Here is a 22,598-nt window from a genome sequence, read left to right on the forward strand (position 1 = left end):
TATATTTAAAATTGCAAAACTAGTCGTATATAATAAGTAGGCGTTGAATATTACAACCGTCACTTAATTTTTTAAAGAGTGCCTCTTTCGCTGTGCTTTAGTCTTGTTTTTTTTTTGTTGGAAATTGTTAATTATACCATTGCAATCAATCAACCTGACATTTCTGATATACATAACTAAATTGCGAACTGTTATTCTTCATTTGCTAGATTTATGACCGGATCTAGATCAAATTTGTAACAAATTATAATAATTAATATTCTCAAGCGTTAAATAATTTAATTTTTAATTTATTTTAGAGCCGAGGATTGCCTATTCCGTATCCTGTAATATATGGACCATGTGCTTTCGTGGACCCAGATGAGGTGAGTTATTTATAAATCGCAACATTCTGCTTATTTAATAATATTTTCAGTTTTATAGTTTGCCTTTGCGCGTCTTGCTGAAAAGTGTGTGTGGGTTGTTTGCGCGATCAAAAATTCCTTTGAAACTTGTTTTCTATCCTTGGCATTGTATACTTTGTATATTTATTCCAAGGAAATGCGCGTGTAAAGTGACATGGCCCATTCCACTGAAAGCAAGGCGTTTATTTTTTTTATAAATATTTGGCACGATGTCTCTTTTTTTCATGCGGTTTAAAGAACAATCGGTTCTTGATGGTGAATATAAGAGATATCAATATCACAATTAAATTGTTTTTGAATTTAAATAGCATTTCTATTCATCATTGTTTGTGGTTTTTTTTCTTTAATATGTAGGAAGCGTTTCGAATAGAAACATTATCGTATCGAAATAGAAGTCGAGATATATAATAATAGCCTTGACATTGGCGTGTACTTTTGTACACAGTTTAATTCGACCACATAAATTATCCGTTTGGATATGTATGCGCTATGTAATTTGCGCACGATGCGTTGTTTATGCAAACCGCAAATTTTCTAATGATGTTCACCGCCAGATGTAGCACTACACTCCTCGCATCTCTGGGCATTTACGAATATAGACTATAATTGGCCGTCAGCGGACGGACACCTTGACCTCATCTTGCGTTTTGTTTAACGCTGTTCTGTCTGTGTGTGTGTGGGTATTGTATAGCTGCGCGCACGTCTTAAGTTGGGTTAGTATGTATTTTTGCAAACGACGACGCTCTTGGCAAACTTTTTGCAATCTAGCAGCGAGCATCAGCATTGTGACGGATGTTGTGCGCTGTTTCGCTAATGCTTTTTGAAATAAATTTTATTTGAGGATAATTTAATGAATTCGTTGAAATTTTATGGTGCGTTTATGGGCTAGAAGCAAATAATGATGCAAAAAATGTGTATCATCAGCAGAACCAACTAGATTTATCTTTTCCGGTGTATTGTTCTGTTTTATTTTCGTATTTTGTACATTTTGAGGGTAACTGTAAATCTTAAAAAATAATGGTTGTAAACCAGATATGATTTTTAGTTTGTGTTTACAATTTCTTTGATGTGTGTTTTTTTTTGCACTGGCAGAAACAAGGAAAAGTACATTTAGCCTCAGCAATTATAAACGGCTCATTGATCTTGCAGTTTATGAGTTTATTGATTTCAGTTTTCGACGTCGCTGCACGCTCGACCGTAAAACGCGCAGCATGCATTGCATTAGAAGAGAACACCGTTACCGACCATTTCTGGGTTGTGCTCTTGTTTTTAGCTTACATTTCTTTTCATTTTTTTTTGTATCGCTTGTTTTTATTGCATTTATAAGGTGCACATTATGTGTGGATGTTTATTGAAAAGTGCGGTGCGACGAATCTAATTGGCTTGGTTAATTTGAAATGATATTCTTGCGATGATATTATTGGCGATTCGAAAGTTGGTAATTGCGGCGCTGCAATTGCCTGCCAAGTCGATAGAAATCGCGCACGCCATCATCATCTTCACAGTTTGCGGCAGTAGGCAGGCAGGCAGTGTTCGTTCTCGTTGCCATTGGCATACATCTATGAATAAAGGAGACCGACAATAAAATCGCCTCGAGTCTGATGCGAACTCACGAATCAAGTCCGCGTGTACCTATCCCAGGTGAGCTTGCGCTGCGCGCAGTCGATGGCAGTGCAGAAAAAAGTTTGTATTGCAGTTGTGGCTGCATTAAGTCGATAAAGTTTGCAGTTAGAGAAGCTTTAGTTTGATTCGCTTAGGCAGAGCCGTTACGGGCGAGTTTGTGATTTTACGGCGAACGTTAGTGAAGCGGTTGACGTGTTACTTGTCGCCAATTTAGATACGTGGAATTGAATGGTACTTGCGCGTGATAAAACAAATAACTGTACATTACTTTATCGCGCTGTTACATTTTAAATTGGAACGGCAATTGTGGATTTCAAGAATTTTTATTTATCTGGTTTTAAAAAGTTAAAAATTAAAGTATTATCAAATAGAACAAACGGCCATGAATCTGTGATTAAAAGAAACCATCAAAGATCAACGCTACACGCCAACAATCGCCTTTCGCACATTATGTTTGCAAGCGTTCGCAAATGCAAATACGAGTATAACGCGTGTTGTATTCGTTTATTTTCGCGTGCTCTTTTTTTTTTTCTTCTTCATGCTGTTTCTATTCGTATTCCACCTGCCACGGTCGTCGCGTATATCTAATTGCGAATGTTGCGCTAGAGCAACTACGGGCCTGCCTTTCGGCGACCAGCAGTCTGCCAGCGGGTAGTTGTAGCCAACGCGCTTATACGCAAATAACCACCACCCACACACTACCGGCTTGCGCTTTGAATACCTCGCTAAGACGGTTTTAATTCTTATGTAACCTACTTTCGGTGACGGCGCGAGCAAATAAACACGTGTGTAATTATTGTAATGGAAATGCTTTGGAATACATACATAATAAATTGTAGATTGGAGATTTCTTTTTTGACATCATAATAAAATTATTTATTTGAAGTAGTTATTCAGCTTGCTGTAATAAATGATGTGGATTTGAATAAAATACGAAAATAGCCTCGAAAATCAATCATTTATTTATTCATTGAGGTAATAAATATTATTGTTGGTTAATTCTAGTTAGTTTAGAGTATAAAATCATTTCACCACTATTATCAATCATAATATAAATAGAAAATGTGTTTAAAGCTAATACTTTAACCATTTAATGGAAGTTTTTCCACAATTTTCAATTGTGTTAACCTTGATTGTCCTTGGTGTGCGCGGCACACATTCAAAATTAGTAATCTATTTGCGCAAACCGCAAAACTCATCAACGCCCCTGGCCAGGACGCATGGTAAATGTTCATTTCCGGTGCTGCTTCCTTGTTGTTGCCTTTACCGCTTTCCATTCCACGATTTACATTTTCGTGATTTACTGCCGAGGATTATTTTTCGGATGTTTACCTTGTGCTGTTGTGCCGGTGCCCGTTTTTCCATTTACTGTCTACACACATAGCGTAATATTTCCGGTTCGGAAAATGTGCTCGAAGGAGGAAGGCGGCTGTACGCGCTCTTCTAGTTAATTTCTTTTTTTTGTTTAAGTCCCTGGTTATACCCTAGTGGTAGTCGAACAACCACCTATTGCATGCGCCGGTAATTATAGTATGCTACCAGCGGCGGTGGCGGTCGACGCGGGCGTTGTTGTCGTGCCGCCCCCAATTATGTACCACGGTAGTATTACGCTGATGGCGATGCAGAACAAACACGTCATACACATGATGAAACTTCCAGGCGCGTTCATGTCGTCTGGCCATTCGATCTCTTGCAGTTCGTGTTCACCGCGCAGGAATTCTCTGATATCGGGCTCGCATCGGAAACTCACTCTGGAATAATAGGAATAAAAATAATAATAAGAGGTATTTTATAAGTGCCTAGAGTGAAATTGAAGCAGCTGTCTTGTTTGGGTCAATTATAGTTTGGATTTTGATATAGGGGGCAATTTTATGCAATAGTTGCTAAAATTTTATCTTATCAGAATGTTCAGGTCACTAAGGCGTATAAAACATACATTCCTGGACGATTAATCATAGAAGCGAGTTTTTTTATATTTTAATCTTATAATTTGGACTATAAATTGCGATAATTTTAATTGGAACAAGTAAAATTAAAAGTATTATGAAGTTTGGAACATGATTCAAAAGTCTACAATGTTCAATTGTCCTTTTTATGTAGACAAAGTAAAACAATGAAGAAACGCGATGCAAAAATACATTGAGTGGTTTTATCGGTATTGTAGTTGACGATCTAATAAATAGGTGGCTCCACGTACACGATTTAAGCTTGAAATGAGGAATATTATGAAAGTAGTTCGCGAGGAATAAATAAATGTTTAAAATATGAATAATTATAAGTATAATTTAAAGTTTAAAATATTTTAAAAGTTTTTTTTCTTCAATAATTTCATATGATTTCTTAATTATTTCTAAATTATTATATCAAAACATACCTGCATTTTTTCGATGTATCATCATTATCATTATCTTCACGACGCCAGAATCTTCCTGCTTCAGTATTAGCCAAAATCCACTGTGGTTCAGGAACGCCGAATTTTTCCATGATTTTCATTTTGTTTTATTTTCTATTCTTCTAATATTTTCTGCCTTTTGTTAATGTTGATTCGTTACGATTTGTACTAGAAATTAAAAATAACTATTAGGTAAATTATTACGTATTCGGTTGTAATGTAATTACAAAAAACGTTTCTCTTGTACAATATGTGAAACAATCCGTTGCGCGTTTGGACGGAAACTAAATTATATCAAAAAGTATTTAAGCGTGTTCGTTCGCTGGCCGTACTCCCGCAATTCTCATGTGAAGTGCGTGTTTGCTAAGTGTTTGTGTAGGTTATCTCTCGAGTCACTTTAGTTTTGCAATATAAGTGCCAACAATTTTTATATTTGGCGCGTGCCGCTCCTCTTTAAGTACCTACCTATCTATATCTATAGGAATTAAGGATATTACCTTGATTATTTTGCGAAAATGTTTCGGAAAAACTCGCAAACTTAACAATAACAAACTCTAGGACATTGCCTGCGTTGCGATTTAATTTATAGAATTTAGAAAAAAAAAACTGAATAACAGGAATGACGCAGTTATGGCCAAATAATTTATGTCACGGTCTGATCAAACGGTCAAAAACTTGGCAACTATTCATTTTTTTTCGTGTGTGGAACATTTCATGAATGACGAGTGTAATGTTTACATTTTTGCGATTGTCGTCGATGACCCGTGACCTTTTCAAGCTTATCAATGTATAATTAACTGGTTTGACCAAAGAAAAGCGTGATTTTCTATTGCGTCATTGCTACAAAGTTTATTTACCTAAAACTAATAAACGCGATTTGCGCTTTAACTTTTGCACATTGATTTTATCATAAAAAACAGCGTCACCTACAAGTTTTTCTTGTTTGAATTTGAATAGTACTTGATTGTTTCAAGTTCCATTGTGCGCGTGAACGAGTTTACATACAGTTTCGATGAGTAATCTTTGCAATTAAACGGCGAACAATAAACGAGCAAAGGTTAAATGTATTATTATACATGTTATGGATTTTTATTTTCAAGATTCTAATCGTGCAAGTACGGATTTTAATAATAATAACACAATTAAGTACTTCAATCGATGCCAGCCCCAGCGAGCGGGAAGTAATCACGGCTATTTGTTCCTATGCAAATTGTGCAATCAAAATAATTACATTTTGCAGGTTCAGAGACTAATAAATTGGCTGGCTATTAAGCTAGTTGCAGAGTGCAATTATAAAAATAATTTGCCATGCAGTTGAAAGTGATTTTTATCATTCAATCATTAATTTTATCGTGGAACTTTATACTTTGATACATTGTTTGATTGATATTAACGCATTAACAACATCAATATTGATTGAAATGTTGTTGAAAGTACGAATTTGAATGCATTGTAATTATTTTCGTATTTGTTTGATATGATTTTCTCGGTAATGTAAGCTATAATTGCGATGGAAACAAATATTGAGTACAAGAAATAGAAATTTAGAAAGTCTTCCAATGTTGTTTATAATCGCACATACACGTTATTATCGTGTATTACTTACGTTTCGTTATTTGTAACATTTGTTTTACGTAATAACGTGTGTGTTGAACTTTAATATTGAATTATTTAATATAACAAACAACGCAGGTTGATAATTAAATATAACTTGTTTAATTTTTAAATTTTCGCACATAAACTTGGAAGATTTTTAAATACTTACTGTATTTTAATGTTTTAATTACTCCATTCATTAAATGTTGATTCCAACACTTGGTAACAACAATTTGCGAATATTAGAATGTGTTAATGAAGATGTGCGATTGATATGCGGGTTTAAATCAACCGAAAACCGCGTTCTTTGACAGTTTGCGCACTTTGCACACACACACATTGATAGTCGGCGCAATGTCGAACGAACTATTTGGACCAATGGTCGAAGCGTGTCTATGTCGTGGCGGCGACTATCGTGCGCTCACATCGCTTGAAGTAAGCGTTAAAATGCGTAATAATGAACTGTACAATGGACGTATATGTAGAAGTTGTGCGCGGTTACTGTGCACAATTCCTTTGCTAGACGACGCTCACACTCACATTCATGCGCGCGTAGAGTCTCCGCACGACATTCATTTATATGGCTATCTAGGTTTCTAACTTTGGTTGACAGTGTAATGTACGTTGTTGTGCTAAACATGGATTTTGTTCCATGTAAGTACATTGGACATGCGCGCAATTGGATTCTCTGATATCGAATGAATGATTAGAACGGTAGGAAGCAATTGGAAAGTTTTTGTTGTTCGTGCAATTATATGCATATTAATTTTGCGAATGTCAATCGATGTTTGAATCGGAGTTGATTCACGTGTATTTGTAAATATTGCGATAAAATAAATTATTGAAAATTTTCTATGCGTCAAAAGGTTGAATAAATAATTAGTTTAATCTTATCGGAAATCAGCCTTCATGCTTATTCAAATTGGTATTCAAATTAGGTACTTTTGTGCGTGTGGCTCAAGTTTGAATAAAGTTTAAACGCGATGCATAAATACACCAAATTAAATTTTCACATGTTTTAGACATGCACAATATTGATTTATATATTTTTTAATACTTTAATAATTTCATTTTTATTTGAAATTAAATCAATTTGTAAAATTACATTATTCTTTTTATTATTTCATTATTATTTTATTATATATTATATTGTAAATTAATTTAAAGTGTTAATTTAGTATATTTATAAATTGCTAGATGTCGCTAGTAGTAGCGTTTTGCGGAGCATTCCAAATAAAATTGTTTGGCTGAGAAAAGCAATCATTCAGCCCAAACATCACTCATTTAATACTTGAAACAAACTGAACTTTACTTTGTGATAATATTTAATTCAGATATTATCTGAGGAATATGTTTAATTTTATTTATATTATGTGACGAATAAGTTTTATTCACATTAATATTTTGTTCTCATAATATCAAATATTGAAACATGTTACAAGTTGATAATACCATATTTATTTCGTTATCGTATGCTACTTATTACTTTAGTATGCATGATAAGTTGCCTAGCATAAAGTTCGTTCACGAATAAAAGCATATTGTTTAAAATACAAATTTGAAAAGTTTTGATATTTGTGAAATAATAGAAGAAGAAATACACGTAAAATCTACGATTGTTATTTCGAAATAATTGAGTAATAATATTAAACTAAGTTTTAGTTTTAATGTTGTTGCGTACCTAGATTAAATTGTTCATTGTTTCTAATAATTTATTTTGTTCCAGCTGCCTCCCCTGGGAACCTACAATGAAAAGGTATAGTCCATTTATTGCTTTAAAACCAGTTTCATACAATAATAAATTTTTGCATTTGCATTTGCACTGAATGCGGGCAATGTTCGCCGCAGAATTTGTTATCGCTGGTTAAGGAAATAAAAACTTTCCTACCGACTTTACTTTTAATTACTATTCAAGTGGTATTTGCGCTAATAATTTCAATTTAAATAATTATTATAATTTACTGCAGGCAATGAGTTATTATCTAAATGCATATCTAAATTGGTACGTGATTGCTGGCTAAATTTATTTGTTTATCTTAAAAACTATGTAAATTGAAACACAATTTAAGGCGTGCTTCCAATCACCGGTAGCTGAACGCAGTGTGTGTGTATCTATATTTCCATTCATTTTTAATGACATTGTTTTTAATGGCGATGGAATTATAAAAGCGCACTTTTTTGGTCCGGACCTGGTCGGCCTTGGTGCCACGTGTGCGCAAATATAAGCAAAAAAAAAACAAGTTTTTTTTAACACCATTCGTAATCTATCTTTGCGCTTGTTTATATTTACAATCCAAATAAAAACATAATTGCAAATGTGAATTTGAATACACTTGAAATAAATTTAATAGATCTTTTTTGAAACAATAAATAAATTATACTTTCAAATGCATTTGAATAAATGAGTCAAAAGCGAACAATTTATTCGCTTTGATGACGCTTTGCTCATTATTATAATTAGCGTTGATTAAAATGATGAAATTATTATAAAAACAGATGTAGAATTATGATTTATGATATAATTAATTCCGTGCACATGCAAAGCGATTGGATTTTGGATCGTCCGCAGACGTAATCCGCCACTACAACCGCCGCAGTCGATAATTTTATTACAATTTACGGATTCTCGAGCAGCGCGCTCGCTCGCCTAAGCTCCTCCTCACGCCGCCCGCCGTCCTTTCGATCACGGTTCATTCGCAATCGGTCGGTCCTGCGGTCAGTGTATGTGTGTGCGGCGTGTGCCCTGATCCTGATTAGGATGACGAGGCCGTCCCGTTGCACACGTCGAGTTTGCACACTTTGAAAATGGGATGATGCGCGCGCCAAGCTTATGCAATCTCTGCTGATCGTTTCACCACCGCCTCGTTCGTCATTCGCGCGACCCAAGTGTCTGCTTGCGGCTGATAACGACATCGAATCCATTGATGATGCACTGTGCATTCAATTCGTTTTCTTTTTGACTAGCAATTGACTTTTGTTACACGTGTTTTATTTGTCGGAGAAATGCTGTAATGATTTAATAAAATTGAAATTATTACGCGTACCGAATAGTTTGCGTTTGTGATGATGCATAGCATTAAAGGCAAGACTATATCTCGGTGATAAAGTGCATTGGCTTCGTCTGTTGTCCTAATTTGAAGGCGGTCGTACTGCTTGTTATGGGATTTGTGATATTTGTCGGCGTTTACGACGCAAAAGCCTGACAATTAGCATTATATCTGTACAGCGCATACATTTATTAATTATTTATTTGTTTATTAGGCTGTAATGTGTGCCGGAGGAATTTTTCGCGCAAAGGTTTGAAAACATGAGCTAACATTTGAACTTTTTTTTAATTAAATTGAATATTGCATCGACTACTGCGCACAATTATCTCATTTGAAATTAAAACGAATAAATTAATGGGTGTTTATTTACATTTGGATTATGGTATAATTACGATATGCGCTCAAGTCCGCGCCGCAAGTAACTAGTTTAATAAGTGTATATTCGTGGAGTACACTGAGTACATATTGTACATAATGGATTTGCCGACCTTGGTCATTAAATTAGTCTGATTAACGGAACAGTGTTAAAAGTGCTAAGTGAATACAATCGACGCTATGCGGCCGAGCGCATATTATGAGGCTCTTTATTTAAAAGAGAATAAACTGTTAGCATACCGATTTGGAGGATGTCACAACAATGAAGTATTATACTAGAGTGAATTTCGCAGGGCGCTGACTAATTTATTAATGTATTTTAAAATGCATTGCGAATAACGCGCGCAGAATTTGTTATTTTATTGTATTGTTTATAGCGGTCATCTTTAGGTGTGATAATTAATATTGTGTGCTGTAAAATTTGTGAATGCGACGATAACAAATAGCGCGCTGTCTGACGGTTTCTGATTTAAATTTTATTCTTGATGAATTAATTGCAATATAATTGCATTTCGCACATAGTTAGTGTGGGCATGAGTAATAAATTTTGTTTGATTATATTTGATTATATATTATTAGCGTGTAATTAGGTATGATTGCAATTAAAAAAATTGTATACGTTTGTTGTGGATATGCGAAATGCCAGGCTACACATCTACATGTTCTTAATTAGGTATATTCACTCGCAAACATAATTTGATTGCATGAAACTTCAAAACTAATAAAATAAGGGAATTTATTACACCAAAGAGAGCGTATAGTGTGGTTGATGGTGTGGGGGTTGACATCCCCTATGCGTCATGATGTCAATTAGAGTTTAAATTAAATTTTTAGTTTATAATTGCATTAATACACAATACGAGTATATACAGCTTTAGCTTCTATTTATTACTTTGAAGTTTATTCTTTCCATAAACATGCGGATTACGTATTAAATGCGGATAATAATAAATAAAAATAACTATTATTTCTTAAATAAAGAAGATAAATATTATTTTTCACCTTGTGCAGAACAGTTTTTGATTTATGGAATTTAACACCAAGCGCAACTGAAAAATAACGGTATAAAGACGTTTTAAAGTTTTGTCGGTGCACGAACACCGTTTATTCAGTTGAAAATATGAAATACTTATATATAAATAATGTATAAATAAGATATAAATTGTAAACGAAGCTGTCATCCTTGAGATTGAATTGCATTCGACGCAGCTTTAGTAACGCACACAAGTATTTATATTTGATGTTTTTTCAGCGGCGCGTACATTGGCAATGTATAATATTAAATTATGCATGCTAATAAATATGATGGAGTAATATAATTTAATTACATAATTTATTACTCAATGTAGTATAATGTGTTTTGCCTTGCTGGCAAATGTATAAAACGCCTATAGAAATATTTGTGGAAATGTGATATTTATATTTATTTACGGCACAAAGAAGATAAGTTATAGGTTTATTACTTATAGGCATCCTAGTAGAATTTAAGTGGCATTTATTGTTTTATTTGATATTTCTGGAGTTTTGTTGTTGTATTGTAAATACTTGCAGCTGAAATTTCATTGATAGGAAAATGGCTGATGCAGTATTACATCTTGCGTGTGTTATTTGACATTATCGACAGTTCTAAGTTCATTGCCAATAGTAATCATAATAACTTCAATTGCAGTCATGCTTCCTTTTTTGATAAGCATAACGGATGATAAGTGTGTATAATTATACAATTTTATTTCTCAACTAGATGTATTTATTTTTATTGGCATATATTGAAGAGTTTCATCATCTTTTTGACGCTTCTCAAGATTTTTTTGTCGCTAATTTTATTACATTAATAAAAATACTTTCAAATGCTAGAATTTGAAGTGTTAAATATGGGCCATAGGTAATTTAATTCTGTTTGATTAAGTTCAATTGATTCTGATAAAATACTCATTGTACACAAAATGTAATAACAATACAAAGTTCAAATGCTATGTAACCTCGTTACCCGCATATTTAACGTTTGGATATTTTGTCGTACTTAAATTATACCTGCTAAGATTTTTTTTCTAATTCACTCGCAGAATGCCTGTATCAATTCATCTTCGTTTCGCGAATGTTTGCGCTTTATAACTGCACACGTGTTTGTTCATTTTTGAAGAGAAAGTGAACTTCAACTTGCAATTTCTAAGGTGCGCCTGCTTAAGTGCATTCGTGGTGCGCGCACATCTTTAACCTCTGTTCAACATCACGTCGCTTGGTTTGCGCAACTTTTTTTCGCTCATTGCAAATGGCGCGTTTCATCCGAGCGTGTTGAAACTGCAGCTAAAACATTGGTGCTAATGCATTCCTTAAAACTACATCCGTAAATAGTGCGCAATTATTCTGCATTGCGGCCGCGATTCAGTGCGAAATAATCGATTAAGGTCATCGATAAATTTCAGAAACTTTCCTCGGTGCTAGAGAATGCAGTAGTTTAATGATATACAAATCTAAGAACAAAGAAAGAAGAAATTTACAAACATCTGGTGAAAATTGAAAGAGAAATGTAAATGAAATTGTAGTTCCATAGCACAACGTTAATATAAATGTAATATATTCAAGTATTATTTGTTTAGTCAGAAAATTTATCTTTTTATATTTAACTCGCGCATAAATTAATCCAACTTTTTTAAGTTTCAGTAGCAATAACTAGCTCTCTTGCGGGACAAGTTGACATACGACTCTTATTATTTTTTATCGCATGTCCCTGCTCTGTGCAACGGGACGCCGCGTTAAGTTTAAAACAAACCGAGCATCACATCTGCTACTCTTGCGCGACGAACGACTAACGAATTCTTCATCATTCAAGCACGCTTAAGCAAACGACGACAATCTTAAATCTATCACATGAAAGAGCTCGAATAAATTCGAAATTTCGTAAATTAATTTACAAGTATGCGGTAAAAATAATCAGCGCACCACGCTTTAAATTTCCGAACGCAATATACAAGACTTTAATTATTCATAATGTAAACGAAAATGAAATTTTGATGACCACGTTTTGTTTACGACCTCTTTGGAAACCACAAACTTTACAGTAATGTATTACTAACGGATTTATTTAATTGTTTTTAGTGTGCGTTAATTTTTAAATAGGTTTAAGCGGGAAATTTACGTTGGTACGGCTCTGATTGAGGAAAGCAATTGTCGAGGTCTTTTTCGAAAATTTAGGTCACTAGTTTATATTCTTGTCGAGAACAATAATTGATGGTTGAGTATACTTACCGGACGAAAATATACTTGAGCAGATCGTTTCAATTTATGTTTGATATTTTTAATTTAAAATTACGTTTCAGGAATGTTAACGTTTGTTGACTGATTTATTAACTGTGTTCTGCTAATTTTGGAAGAAAGGCTGTATTTGCAATCACACATTCCCGCGACAAGAATAATTTAATTTACGAGCGGACGTTTTGTTTGTAAATTGTAAATTGTGGTTGATTTAAAATTCACTTTGCTTGACATTGTACTTTTACGCACTAGAACTACTATGAATTTTGTAGACGTATATTTTATGCAATCACATAGAATATTCTTGGAGAGGCAAGTCTAAAATACGAATTTAGGAGCAGATTATAACATGTTACGTCAAGCGGTATTAATGGCGCATACACTCGGCTCGATGCCGCTACTATATTGTCGGTAACGAGCTTGTGCACTTTGTGAACGATTGAACGGGTTCACTGACTCGGCGTGCGCACATCCAACGTTGCAATACACAAGTGCACATAATTTTACACTTGATTACATACACTGACTGCTGGAAGAAACCTTTCATATCGGTCGTGTATACGTTTTGCACACCGCAGAGAAAAAAAATTGCATCATTAAAAACTAAAAATCGTAATCGTTTAACAATATACAATTTTCATTCAAATTGGATGCATTTTATTCATTGTGTGGTAAGTAATTGGCAATTAATTACAGTCTGAAACTGCTAAACATTGCAATATTTCAATTTTTGACGATTTATATCAATTGCGAATTGCTAAAAGAGATACCAACCGGAAAATTGTAGATTATGGAAGATTGGAAAATGCTCTATCATATGGAAAACAACAACATTATTTTAATGGGGTAAAAGCTCTAAAAACTGAAAACTAATTGCGAACATGCGCGCGCAACGACGTCCGAAGTTAGTCTGATGGTAATTATATGTTTACAACGCAACACAATTTTCATATTGATGCCGCAAATCGCACACCTAGATGGCAGATTGGTGTAACTATTATTGCTTGTATGTATGTACATACATATAGTCTAATTGCAGGTTTCGGCCGGTTCGCCAGCGGGCTTTCTCGCGCGCTGGCGCGCTGCCAAAATGCGCATACTACCGGCATGTAATTGGCATGTAATGCAAACATAAATAATAAGATAGAATTTGTTGCTATCGAAATTTCCACATCGAGTCAACGCTCCCCTCAAGTTGGCTTGTTTTTAATCCCATTATCGGGAGAATTTTCAATCTGTCAGTTATCATTTGACGGAAACAAAACAAAAAATAATTCGTTTGTGAAATTGTGAAATAATTCGATTGCAGCACAAAAATGTATAAATTTTACTATCAGACTCATCCAGCGATGGTATTCTTGTTATATTTTGCCATTTATTTATTCCTTTTGCTTGTAATCGGTGAGATAATCACCCAAATGGCGAAGACAACCAGTTATAAAGCAATTGCACAAATATTAGTGACCATATTGACGGTGATAATGCTCGTCACTGGATCGGATATAACAATTTTCTTTGAAATAAATCCCATGCATCTAATCACGATATTCTACCCGCCGATTGTGTTGAAGATTGTCTACGAACTGGATCTGAGCATCTTTCGTGAGCACTTATCATTTTCGGTTGCGTATGCAATCTTAATGTCGGCTGCGTTTAGTACATGCCTTGGATTCGCCATGTTGCTCTTGACTGGTGCAAAGTGGTCATTGATGCTTGTGCCTATCTATGGTTTTGCTCTGGGTTCCATTGACTATCTGGATTCGACGGTAAGCGTTTTGAATTTGACCAGTTATAAAAGTCTCCTCTTGGTGCTCATACAAGTTGAGAGCGTGATTGGCGCGGAAGTATGCTATACAAGTATGCAGATTTCGGTGGCTATCATGAGTGGATCCCTTTCGTCGTGGTATCAAGTAGTCACATTCTATTTACGGAAATACATCGGCGGGATGGTGCTGGGTTTCATTGCGGGGAGGATATTGCAGTGTGTGATTGAACTTTTCTTGGACAACGTACACAATATGGCTTTGTTTATCATCTTGACTCCGATAAGTGTTTTCTTCATTGGCGAGCATGTGTTCTATGTGTCTAGCGGTGTTGCTGTGCTGATCTATGCGTATTATTTCGCTATGTACAAGACACGCATTCCGATCAAGGTAAGCAGGAATCTGGATAGGATAAACTCAAGTATTTCGAGGATTGCACAGTCGTTGTTGATATATTTCGCTGCGGTGCCCCTGGTGGTGCGTACAATACAACATTTTGACATTGGTATGCTTATGGAATACCTGGGCCTTTTTATTATGGTGGTATGTCTACGTTTCATACTTTTGCTCTGCTTTATTCCGGCGTTTAACTTCACCAAACGCACGCACATTGTGTCGAATGTTATATTTATGATTTTGTTTGCGAAACGGGGACCTGTACAAATGGTGTACTTTCTCATGATACTCAGCGATAGTAATGCCTACCGAATGGGATGCTTCTGTGCCCCGCATACGTATTTTTTGATAACCATATCGCTGTTGATAAATCCTGAGATGCTGGCATTGATGGCACTGATTTTTGGAGTCAATAAAAAGGAACTGGATAATTATAATATCGCGACGTGCTTGAAAAAATTCGAAGAAGTTGAGTCTAATTTTGTATCAATGCTGCGGATGAATACTGGCTATGCGGACGTCAATTGGAAGTTTGTGCTGCGCACAATGAAGCTGTCTTTGCTTGTTAACGATGGCATCAAAAATCAACCGGAACCCTATGAATCAAGACAATCCTATTGCAAAACATGCAAGAAAGTTGTGATTTTTGAGCCTACGCGCAAGAAATATAATCTGTTGATGATGTAAATAATTTAGGAAGGTGTTTGGGTGTGAAATTTTATCTTGACCACGTTATATTTTGCAGTGAAGCCAAGAAGACCATTAACTTGGCGCATAAAAGGTCGTTTGTAACACAATATGAAACGGGACGGTTTCAGAAACATGTTATTACTATTTTGCTCAATTTTGTGGAGTATTCTATGGCATCACCAGATTTATCATTGGACCCCATGTTGTTTAAACATTTTATTCACAAAGAGGTAAAATCGATAATCAATTGACATTTTACCATAAATTTATTATGATTTTTGTTTATAGACTATGATTTTTAAAATTAAGTCTTGCATGAATAAAATTGACCTAGATACGACTTTGCATAGACCGCGGAAACAATGGCGAAATTTTTTCTTCAAGATTGTCGTACATTTTGTGTACGAATGGGTGCTGATGATTGTACTCTTGTGTAGTATTACATTGATGATTATGGATATATTCAAGGAAGGAAAAAATGAGATGATTTTTATATTGAAGTGTGTCGTGGCGTTCATCTTCTTTTCTGATTTTGTTTTGAAGATTATTTCATATTCACATATTCTTTTCGTTCAAGCGTTTCAACGATACTTCAAGTACGTACCTACTTAGATTATTAATTTATTATTTAATTTATTTTTTATGTATCATAGAAACGTTTGGGATCAATTTGATTTTTTGGTGATGATTATCCTCTGCTTGGACATTGTTCTTGTGCACTATATTTCCAATTTAGAAAAATCCCTCCCTCAGAAGATGTTATTCTATACGGTAAAGTCTGTGGTGGCTATACAGGTGTTTAAAATCGCCAAAGTTATGTTTATACTGAAGCGTTTCGAAAATGTTATTATGAAATTTCTTGACAAGTGGATTGGACTACGGATTATGCTTGCTGTGGATATTGGAGAAGTAAAAAGTTAATTTGTTGTCACTTTTTATTTATATTTTATTTTTGTTTATATTTAAGGCAATGATTAGAAGTTATGACGAAGTAATTCATGCTATGCCAAAATTAGTAGAAAATGAAAGTATTTGCGCGGAACTAACACAAAAAGCTAAAAATGATAGAATTATTATCAAATCACAGTTAATTAATCGCACCGCCGAAAGGGATTGGGTTATGGTGACGTGTAAGACGCGTTTGGTGATTCGCAATTGCTTCTTTGCAATGAAACGTAAAATATTTGAAATGTGGACTCAAGGTAAAATTTATACCCGAATCAATATCAAATTAATTCTACACAATTTAGGTTACATTGACGATTTTGAACATGCGAAATTAAAACAATCGCAAGAAATAGGTCTGCAAAATTTTCTCAAGCTGAAAACAATCCAAAAACAAACTGATGAAGAAGCTGTTTTCAATTTAGGATTCATGCTAAACGATAGCATAAGATATTTTTGTTATGTTAACTCGTTTAAAATCAAGTTTGAAAAAAATGATGTAATCATGCGTGTAGGCAACACCATCGATAGTTTGATGATTATGACGAGCGGTCTGGTGAGAGTCGTGTATGAACCAACTGATGTTGAGTTATACGCTCATTGTGGCGCACTTCCGGGTATTGACGATATTGGTGAAGATACCTTATTTCAGCCAAAGAGTTATTTCATGATGTGTGGCAGTCAATTTGGCGATATGGGTGTTTTAACGCAAAGACCTTATCACTGTCACGTTGTTGCTTTGGAGACTAGTGAATTTATTATTATTCCAATAGAAATAATACGTAAAGCAGCTAGAAGATTGACTGATGATTCAGCTGGGTACAGATTTAAAGCTAAAATCGTCAAGTCTTAGTTCTTTTTTTTTATTATTAATCAATTTTAGTGTGCATTCCTTAATGTGGACACATTTTACTCTGAAACTTATCAATGGGATATTATGGAAAACTAAACCGTTTTTGAGCTGGACAGAGGAGGAAATAATGGGGCACACTGTAAAGGGCTTTTTCCCCGATCTTACAGATTGCAGTTCGTTTGAACGTCCTCGTTCAGTCGAAGATATAATTATCGTCGAAGGAATCGCTCAAGATGCGATTTCTTCAGTGAAATTTATCGCACCGTGTCATTTACCGCGTCATGTTCAGTTTATAAATTTGATTCGGAAAGACAAGTATATGGTGAATCCGCAACTATTTTTCATTCCATTAGATGCTTCACTTTATGATTCGATAATGACGACTTTTAAATCCACGTTTAAAAAAAGGGTAACCTATTTGTTCCGAACGCAAATCATTATTATTTATGCTGGCGGCAAAATAATGGATTATTTTTAGGATGATTATGATAAGGAATGGACGCATGGTCTTGGTCACCATGCAGGTGTTACCGTTCGTGAGGCGAAAGGTGGTGGTATTATGCTATCTTCGGGAACACTTCCAAAGTATGGTGATGACTGGATGAGATTGTTTTATAATACGGCTACTACCAAAGTGGATTATGCTTGCCGCGTACAATCTCAATCTAGTATAAGAGCTTTCCCGCTACTTTCAGCGCCTGGAAACAAAGGTCTTGAATATATTTGGGAGGTTAAATCATTTGAAAAAGATTCGGATCCAGATAAATCTGATAGTCCTGTTGTGAAAAGACGCCGGTTTTCTTAAACGGATATTACGTATCTATTATTTTGTTCTCAATGTTTAATTATTAAGTAAATAAAAATATTTTTCGTTATTATGTCATAATGAAAAAATATTTACACAGCGACAGATCGGATGCGCTAATTCGGACGCGGAATTAACGCACGAATGGAAAATTAATGCCAAACAAAACACTGCCGCCCATCTAAAGTATGTGTAAACGCACGAGCCGCAAATCAAATTGTGTAAACAAAGGTTGCGTCAAGGAAATTGAGCCGTAAATTATCATCGATCGCTTGCGCTTCCGCGCGCAGCACTTGTTTGCCGGCGGATTCGTCTTTTTTCTGCGTGGAATCGTTTGATTGTGGAAAAATTTGCACTTTGGTTGACGTCAGTCAATCAATGCAAATTAATTGACATGAAAAGAATAAAATGCATGCATAATGAGGCAAAACAAAGCGCATTAATCGTCGAAATGTTATCTAAATTACATTTTATTGTTTTAATTAGAATTTACAACTCCCAATAGTAAGAATTCAATGTCAAATTCCCAATTTGAAAACCAGATGTGCGTTTGCCATAATAATTTATCTTGTTTTTTTTTCTTTACTTGTTTGTTTGTTTATGTGGCGAGTATATATCAATAATGAATGTTAAATCGGTCCATTTCAATGTTAAATAAATTATAATATTGGATTGTTTTGCAATTTGTTGTATTTTTTGTTTAAAATTTGAGTTTGCGTTTGTGACCGAATTCATTTCGATTTGGACACGGGGAAAACCGGCTGGTTGCCGCAATGGCGTTATAAATAGAGCAAACTCGCATAGAATTCAGTTGCGTTCGCTACACACGCTTTTGCTCCTTTGGCATGTTGAGCTGTTTTGGCACCCGGTGAGCAGGTGTAAATAAAATATTCGGGTTACGAACGAGTGTGATTTTCCTGATTGGATTCTCGCTGCCTCACGCCTATGACACAAGCACCACCGCCGCCTCCTTCTAACAACGCACTGAAAAATGTGCGCGCCTCAACGAAGCGTGCTCAATGTAAACATCATAGTTTGCCAGTAGAGGTTGATTCCTGCTTTTTTTTAACTGCTGCAGGAACTGCGGCACTAGGAGAAAAGCGAGTGCATGTTTTAATTTTAGTGGCGCTTCTGACGTAATAGAACAGATGGTAATTTTTACGATGGAGTATCTTCAACAATATATCACAGTTCATTCGTTATTAAACGCCGAGTTTTATTGCGTGTTTGCAATTAAACACATCCTTGGTATGATTTGTATGCGTGATAAAAATGGTTATTATTTGCATTTTCTTTAGGAGTTATGAAATATTATTTTTACGATGGTTTAGTTGTATGCTGGCAAAAATACACTAAATTTTAATTACCTGAACGTCACAAGAGTGAATTCAATGGGTTTAGAAACACAAATATTTTAAACGTAGTGGTGCTAAATTTAGGTGAAAGTTTTATTGGGTCAACGCCACAATTCCTTGGTTTTTGTTTGTTTCTTTTACTACGTTTTTGTTTTGTGAGTATTTTGGTGGAAATTTGAATAAAACAACAATGTTAGAAGTTGTAGTACGCAATTTGACGTGTTTATGAGTATAGATGGTGACACTGTGAGGTTTATCCTGAATTTGAAGAATTTAGGTCAAGCGGTTGATTTTCCCGGATTAGGTAACGGGCATTAGGGTGGTTTTTATGCACGTGACGCAAAATGGTACCAGATTTTTAGAAGATTTACTATTTTTAAATTAAAAATATAAATTAAATGTTATTAGTGATAGAAAAATAAACTAAAATTAGATGTAAGTATTTTTATAAAATCAGTGATGAATAAAAATAGTATTAAAACGTAGGTTTTATACAAGAAACTGCAAAATAATCCAATTTATATTGTAACCAATGATACCAAATGCTTAGCTTTAAATTAAATTAATTCTCTTATATAATCCACATAAAATCGAAAGATATAGATAACAATTTTCCGTTGGTTATTTTCGCCACGGTAATTAAATAACATTCAATTCTGTTCTTTATCAATTTTTGCAATCACCCTATGGATGTGCGCTGCTTGTTTTCGCCAGTACGTGTGCGTCGTGGCCTTTTCGTCGACAATTTACGACTTGCATATAAAATGTCTACTTCCACTTCACTTCAAGGATGCCTGCCTACCCATTATGCTGCTGCTCGCACTACAAAACACGAAATCTACTCTCTCGAATGTTTTCGGATGATTCGCACTGCTTAGCTAAATGCTTAAGCCTTAGCGAATAAACATGCCTAGAACAAACGTAAACAAATCTTTATAATGTATTCATATCTGTATTTTATAAACACCGAGATTTATTACTCTAAGAACAAATTAAAGGAGGCATTTCAAACATGCGCTGCTACACATTAAAGGTTAACATTATTAGTTTTGATTGTTGTTGTTCGTTTTTATTGCAGTGTGAAAAGAATTAAATTGCTCGTTGTTTATGAGCTTCAATAGGAAGTCGGGCAAAATTAAAGAAAAAGTTTTAATTACTTTTTTTTATCACTCCGATGCGAACACGGCAACGCAAAAAAATAAAACAGCTGCGAGAGAGTTCAGTGTAAATGATTCAGAAATACATTAAATTTGTAAACAAATAATCAAAATTGTGTTTAAATTTGCATAATGCCTGTAGCAACAGGATACACAACATGACTACATGCATGTATCATGATCTAATCACGCTATAAACTTATTTATTTTACGTTTTGCGAATGTTTCCGCATTTTTTTGCAATAAATATTTGCGAAATACTCGAAATTATTTTCGTATGTATTTTGTTTTGGTGTGGTGTATTTTTTCGGCCCTCTACATGTCAACGATTGGATTTTCATTGATTTTATTTATACCGTTTGCTGTAATTGCTGTTGAAACATGATGGCACTAATCGTAATTGTGTGCTTATGATAATGTTCGACAAATGCATAAATCAACAACGTTATTTGGAGCACGCTGACGAGTTTATAGGTTTTGTGACAGTCTTAAAGTGACAGTTCTGCTAGCAGCAGTGCGATTTTCCGAAAATTGAAATAAAGTAGTGATAGATTTAGTTTTGACCAAAAATCTCGCGTGGAAATGACCGACTGCATCAGAATGTTTCAGTTGGACTCCTTGTTGGAGCTTATCAGGATTCGGTTAGGACGTCCAAAAATGCAGGTACACAATAAAACAAAAAAAAAATGGTGAAAATAGTTTTAATAAATATTCATTATAATAATTTATTAGTAAAATTTAACAAAAATTCTTCTTCGGTCTTATGTATTTGTTGTTGGTTCTTTCATCATCTTTATACTAATACCAATAGTCTTTGTGATAAATGAAATTCCGGTTCGAACAAGTGTAATTGTAAATAGTACAATTGTTATCACTTACGCAAGTTCATAATTCTTAATTGTCGATAGCAGCTTTTCTATTGTAGTAATTAATATGATATTCATTCTATATAAAACAATAAAACCCGCAATGCCTAATTGGATGCTCAATAAAATTGTGTCAATATTAACTACGCATCAGGCACATTCAAATTTCATTATTCACGTTGTAAATATTGTTTTTGTTTCAAAAATATATCATATTTTAATCTGATTAAAGACACAAAGTAAATTGATGCATCTTTAAATCAACAATTAATCAGCAGACAGTATTTTATTAATAGACAAATTATTAATTATGTATTTATGTTATCGTTATGTGTACCACTCAGATTTCAGACATCCCAAGTTGATTTTATCAAGGCAAACATTTGCATTATTCACATGAATGAGCCGATAAGGTGAAAAGAATATCGTGAGCCATAAACCCGGCAGTGGCGATGGCGATAAGCGCGACGAGTGCAGTGCTCTCTTAGTAACAACCGCACACACCTATCCATTTTAATGTTGGGCTCTCTAACTCTCTAACTCCACTATTGTTATCATTAATATATTCCATTCTATAACGTGCACGATTTGTCTCACAGCACACTCTCACAATATACCCGCCCGTCTATGAAGTGCTATTTACCTTTATTAATGGCTCACATTGCCTGCTAATTAATCAAATACGAATCTGATTATTACTTTGTTTAATTGGCACATCACACACACACACACACACACACACACTCGTATTTTCATGACTAATATTTGCCTCGTTTTTGTTGCAGGTACGCATTTTCCATTGTTTTGTTGCTCCATATTCGTGTCGTGGTAAGAATTTTGATATTATCGCACATTTTTTCAAGCAGTACATTTGTGTAATGATATGGTTAACTTTGTTTACACATGATAAGACTTATTTGGGTATACTGAGATGATGGTTGTGTGCGCTTGTGTTGCTTCCTTGCTGATTCAACTTTACGATTCGAACAATATGTACTTACAAACGATTTAAGATATTACAATCTTGTGGGCAAATATTTTTGATGTTCATTCGCAACATGTCGTTATCGAAAAATAGA

At 34.6% G+C, this 22,598-nt stretch overlaps 3 protein-coding genes across 7 annotated transcripts in view; 2 read left to right on the plus strand and 1 right to left on the minus strand.

The window, feature by feature from the left end:
• The window catches only part of Sesn (Sestrin), a 52,941-nt gene that overhangs the window by 6,721 nt on the left and 23,622 nt on the right, over positions 1 to 22,598 (plus strand). For all 4 annotated transcript variants that reach the window (XM_065305377.1, XM_065305380.1, XM_065305378.1 and 1 more), the window contains exons 3-4: positions 300 to 365; positions 7,742 to 7,771. In XM_065305377.1, coding sequence (XP_065161449.1) covers positions 300 to 365; positions 7,742 to 7,771 — 96 coding nt within the window. The remainder of the gene's footprint in view (positions 1 to 299; positions 366 to 7,741; positions 7,772 to 22,598) is intronic.
• On the minus strand, positions 2,967 to 6,585 carry LOC135794195 (uncharacterized). Its single transcript, XM_065305382.1, has 3 exons — positions 6,185 to 6,585; positions 4,402 to 4,587; positions 2,967 to 3,778 (listed from the first exon to the last, which is right to left on the minus strand). Exons 2-3 carry the CDS (start codon positions 4,518 to 4,520, stop codon positions 3,553 to 3,555), a joined length of 345 nt encoding a protein of 114 aa, XP_065161454.1. The 5' UTR covers positions 4,521 to 4,587; positions 6,185 to 6,585; the 3' UTR covers positions 2,967 to 3,552.
• Positions 13,954 to 18,544, plus strand: LOC135794192 (sodium/hydrogen exchanger 11-like). Of its 2 annotated transcripts, XM_065305375.1 has the most exons (8): positions 13,954 to 15,531; positions 15,594 to 15,768; positions 15,827 to 16,134; positions 16,192 to 16,447; positions 16,506 to 16,740; positions 16,789 to 17,302; positions 17,367 to 17,745; positions 17,815 to 18,544. In XM_065305375.1, the coding sequence occupies exons 1-8, from the start codon at positions 14,006 to 14,008 to the stop codon at positions 18,139 to 18,141; spliced, it is 3,720 nt and encodes a 1,239-aa protein (XP_065161447.1). In that variant the 5' UTR covers positions 13,954 to 14,005; the 3' UTR covers positions 18,142 to 18,544. The 2 variants fall into 2 exon arrangements, with proteins under 2 accessions (XP_065161447.1, XP_065161446.1); XM_065305374.1 differs by having other exon boundaries at positions 16,506 to 17,302.

The sequence above is a fragment of the Atheta coriaria genome, unplaced genomic scaffold (assembly GCF_025399875.1).
Source record: "Atheta coriaria isolate IRGN ID8LTWV9N9 unplaced genomic scaffold, Caltech_Dcor_3.1 hic_scaffold_6_pilon, whole genome shotgun sequence".
Classification (NCBI taxonomy): Eukaryota; Metazoa; Arthropoda; class Insecta; order Coleoptera; family Staphylinidae; genus Dalotia; species Dalotia coriaria.

What these genes read in the sequence shown, in the direction of transcription:
- LOC135794195 (XM_065305382.1), bottom strand. Translation starts at nt 4,520, where the DNA reads ATGAAAATCATGGAAAAATTCGGCGTTCCTGAACCACAGTGGATTTTG. An exon ending in GATACATCGAAAAAATGCAG is followed by an intron (nt 3,779 to 4,401) that starts GTATGTTTTGAT and finishes CTATTATTCCAG; the next exon opens with AGTGAGTTTCCGATGCGAGC.
- LOC135794192 (XM_065305374.1), top strand. Translation starts at nt 14,006, where the DNA reads ATGTATAAATTTTACTATCAGACTCATCCAGCGATGGTATTCTTGTTA. An exon ending in TTGCTGTGGATATTGGAGAA is followed by an intron (nt 16,448 to 16,505) that starts GTAAAAAGTTAA and finishes TTTATATTTAAG; the next exon opens with GCAATGATTAGAAGTTATGA. An exon ending in TTGACTGATGATTCAGCTGG is followed by an intron (nt 17,303 to 17,366) that starts GTACAGATTTAA and finishes AATCAATTTTAG; the next exon opens with TGTGCATTCCTTAATGTGGA.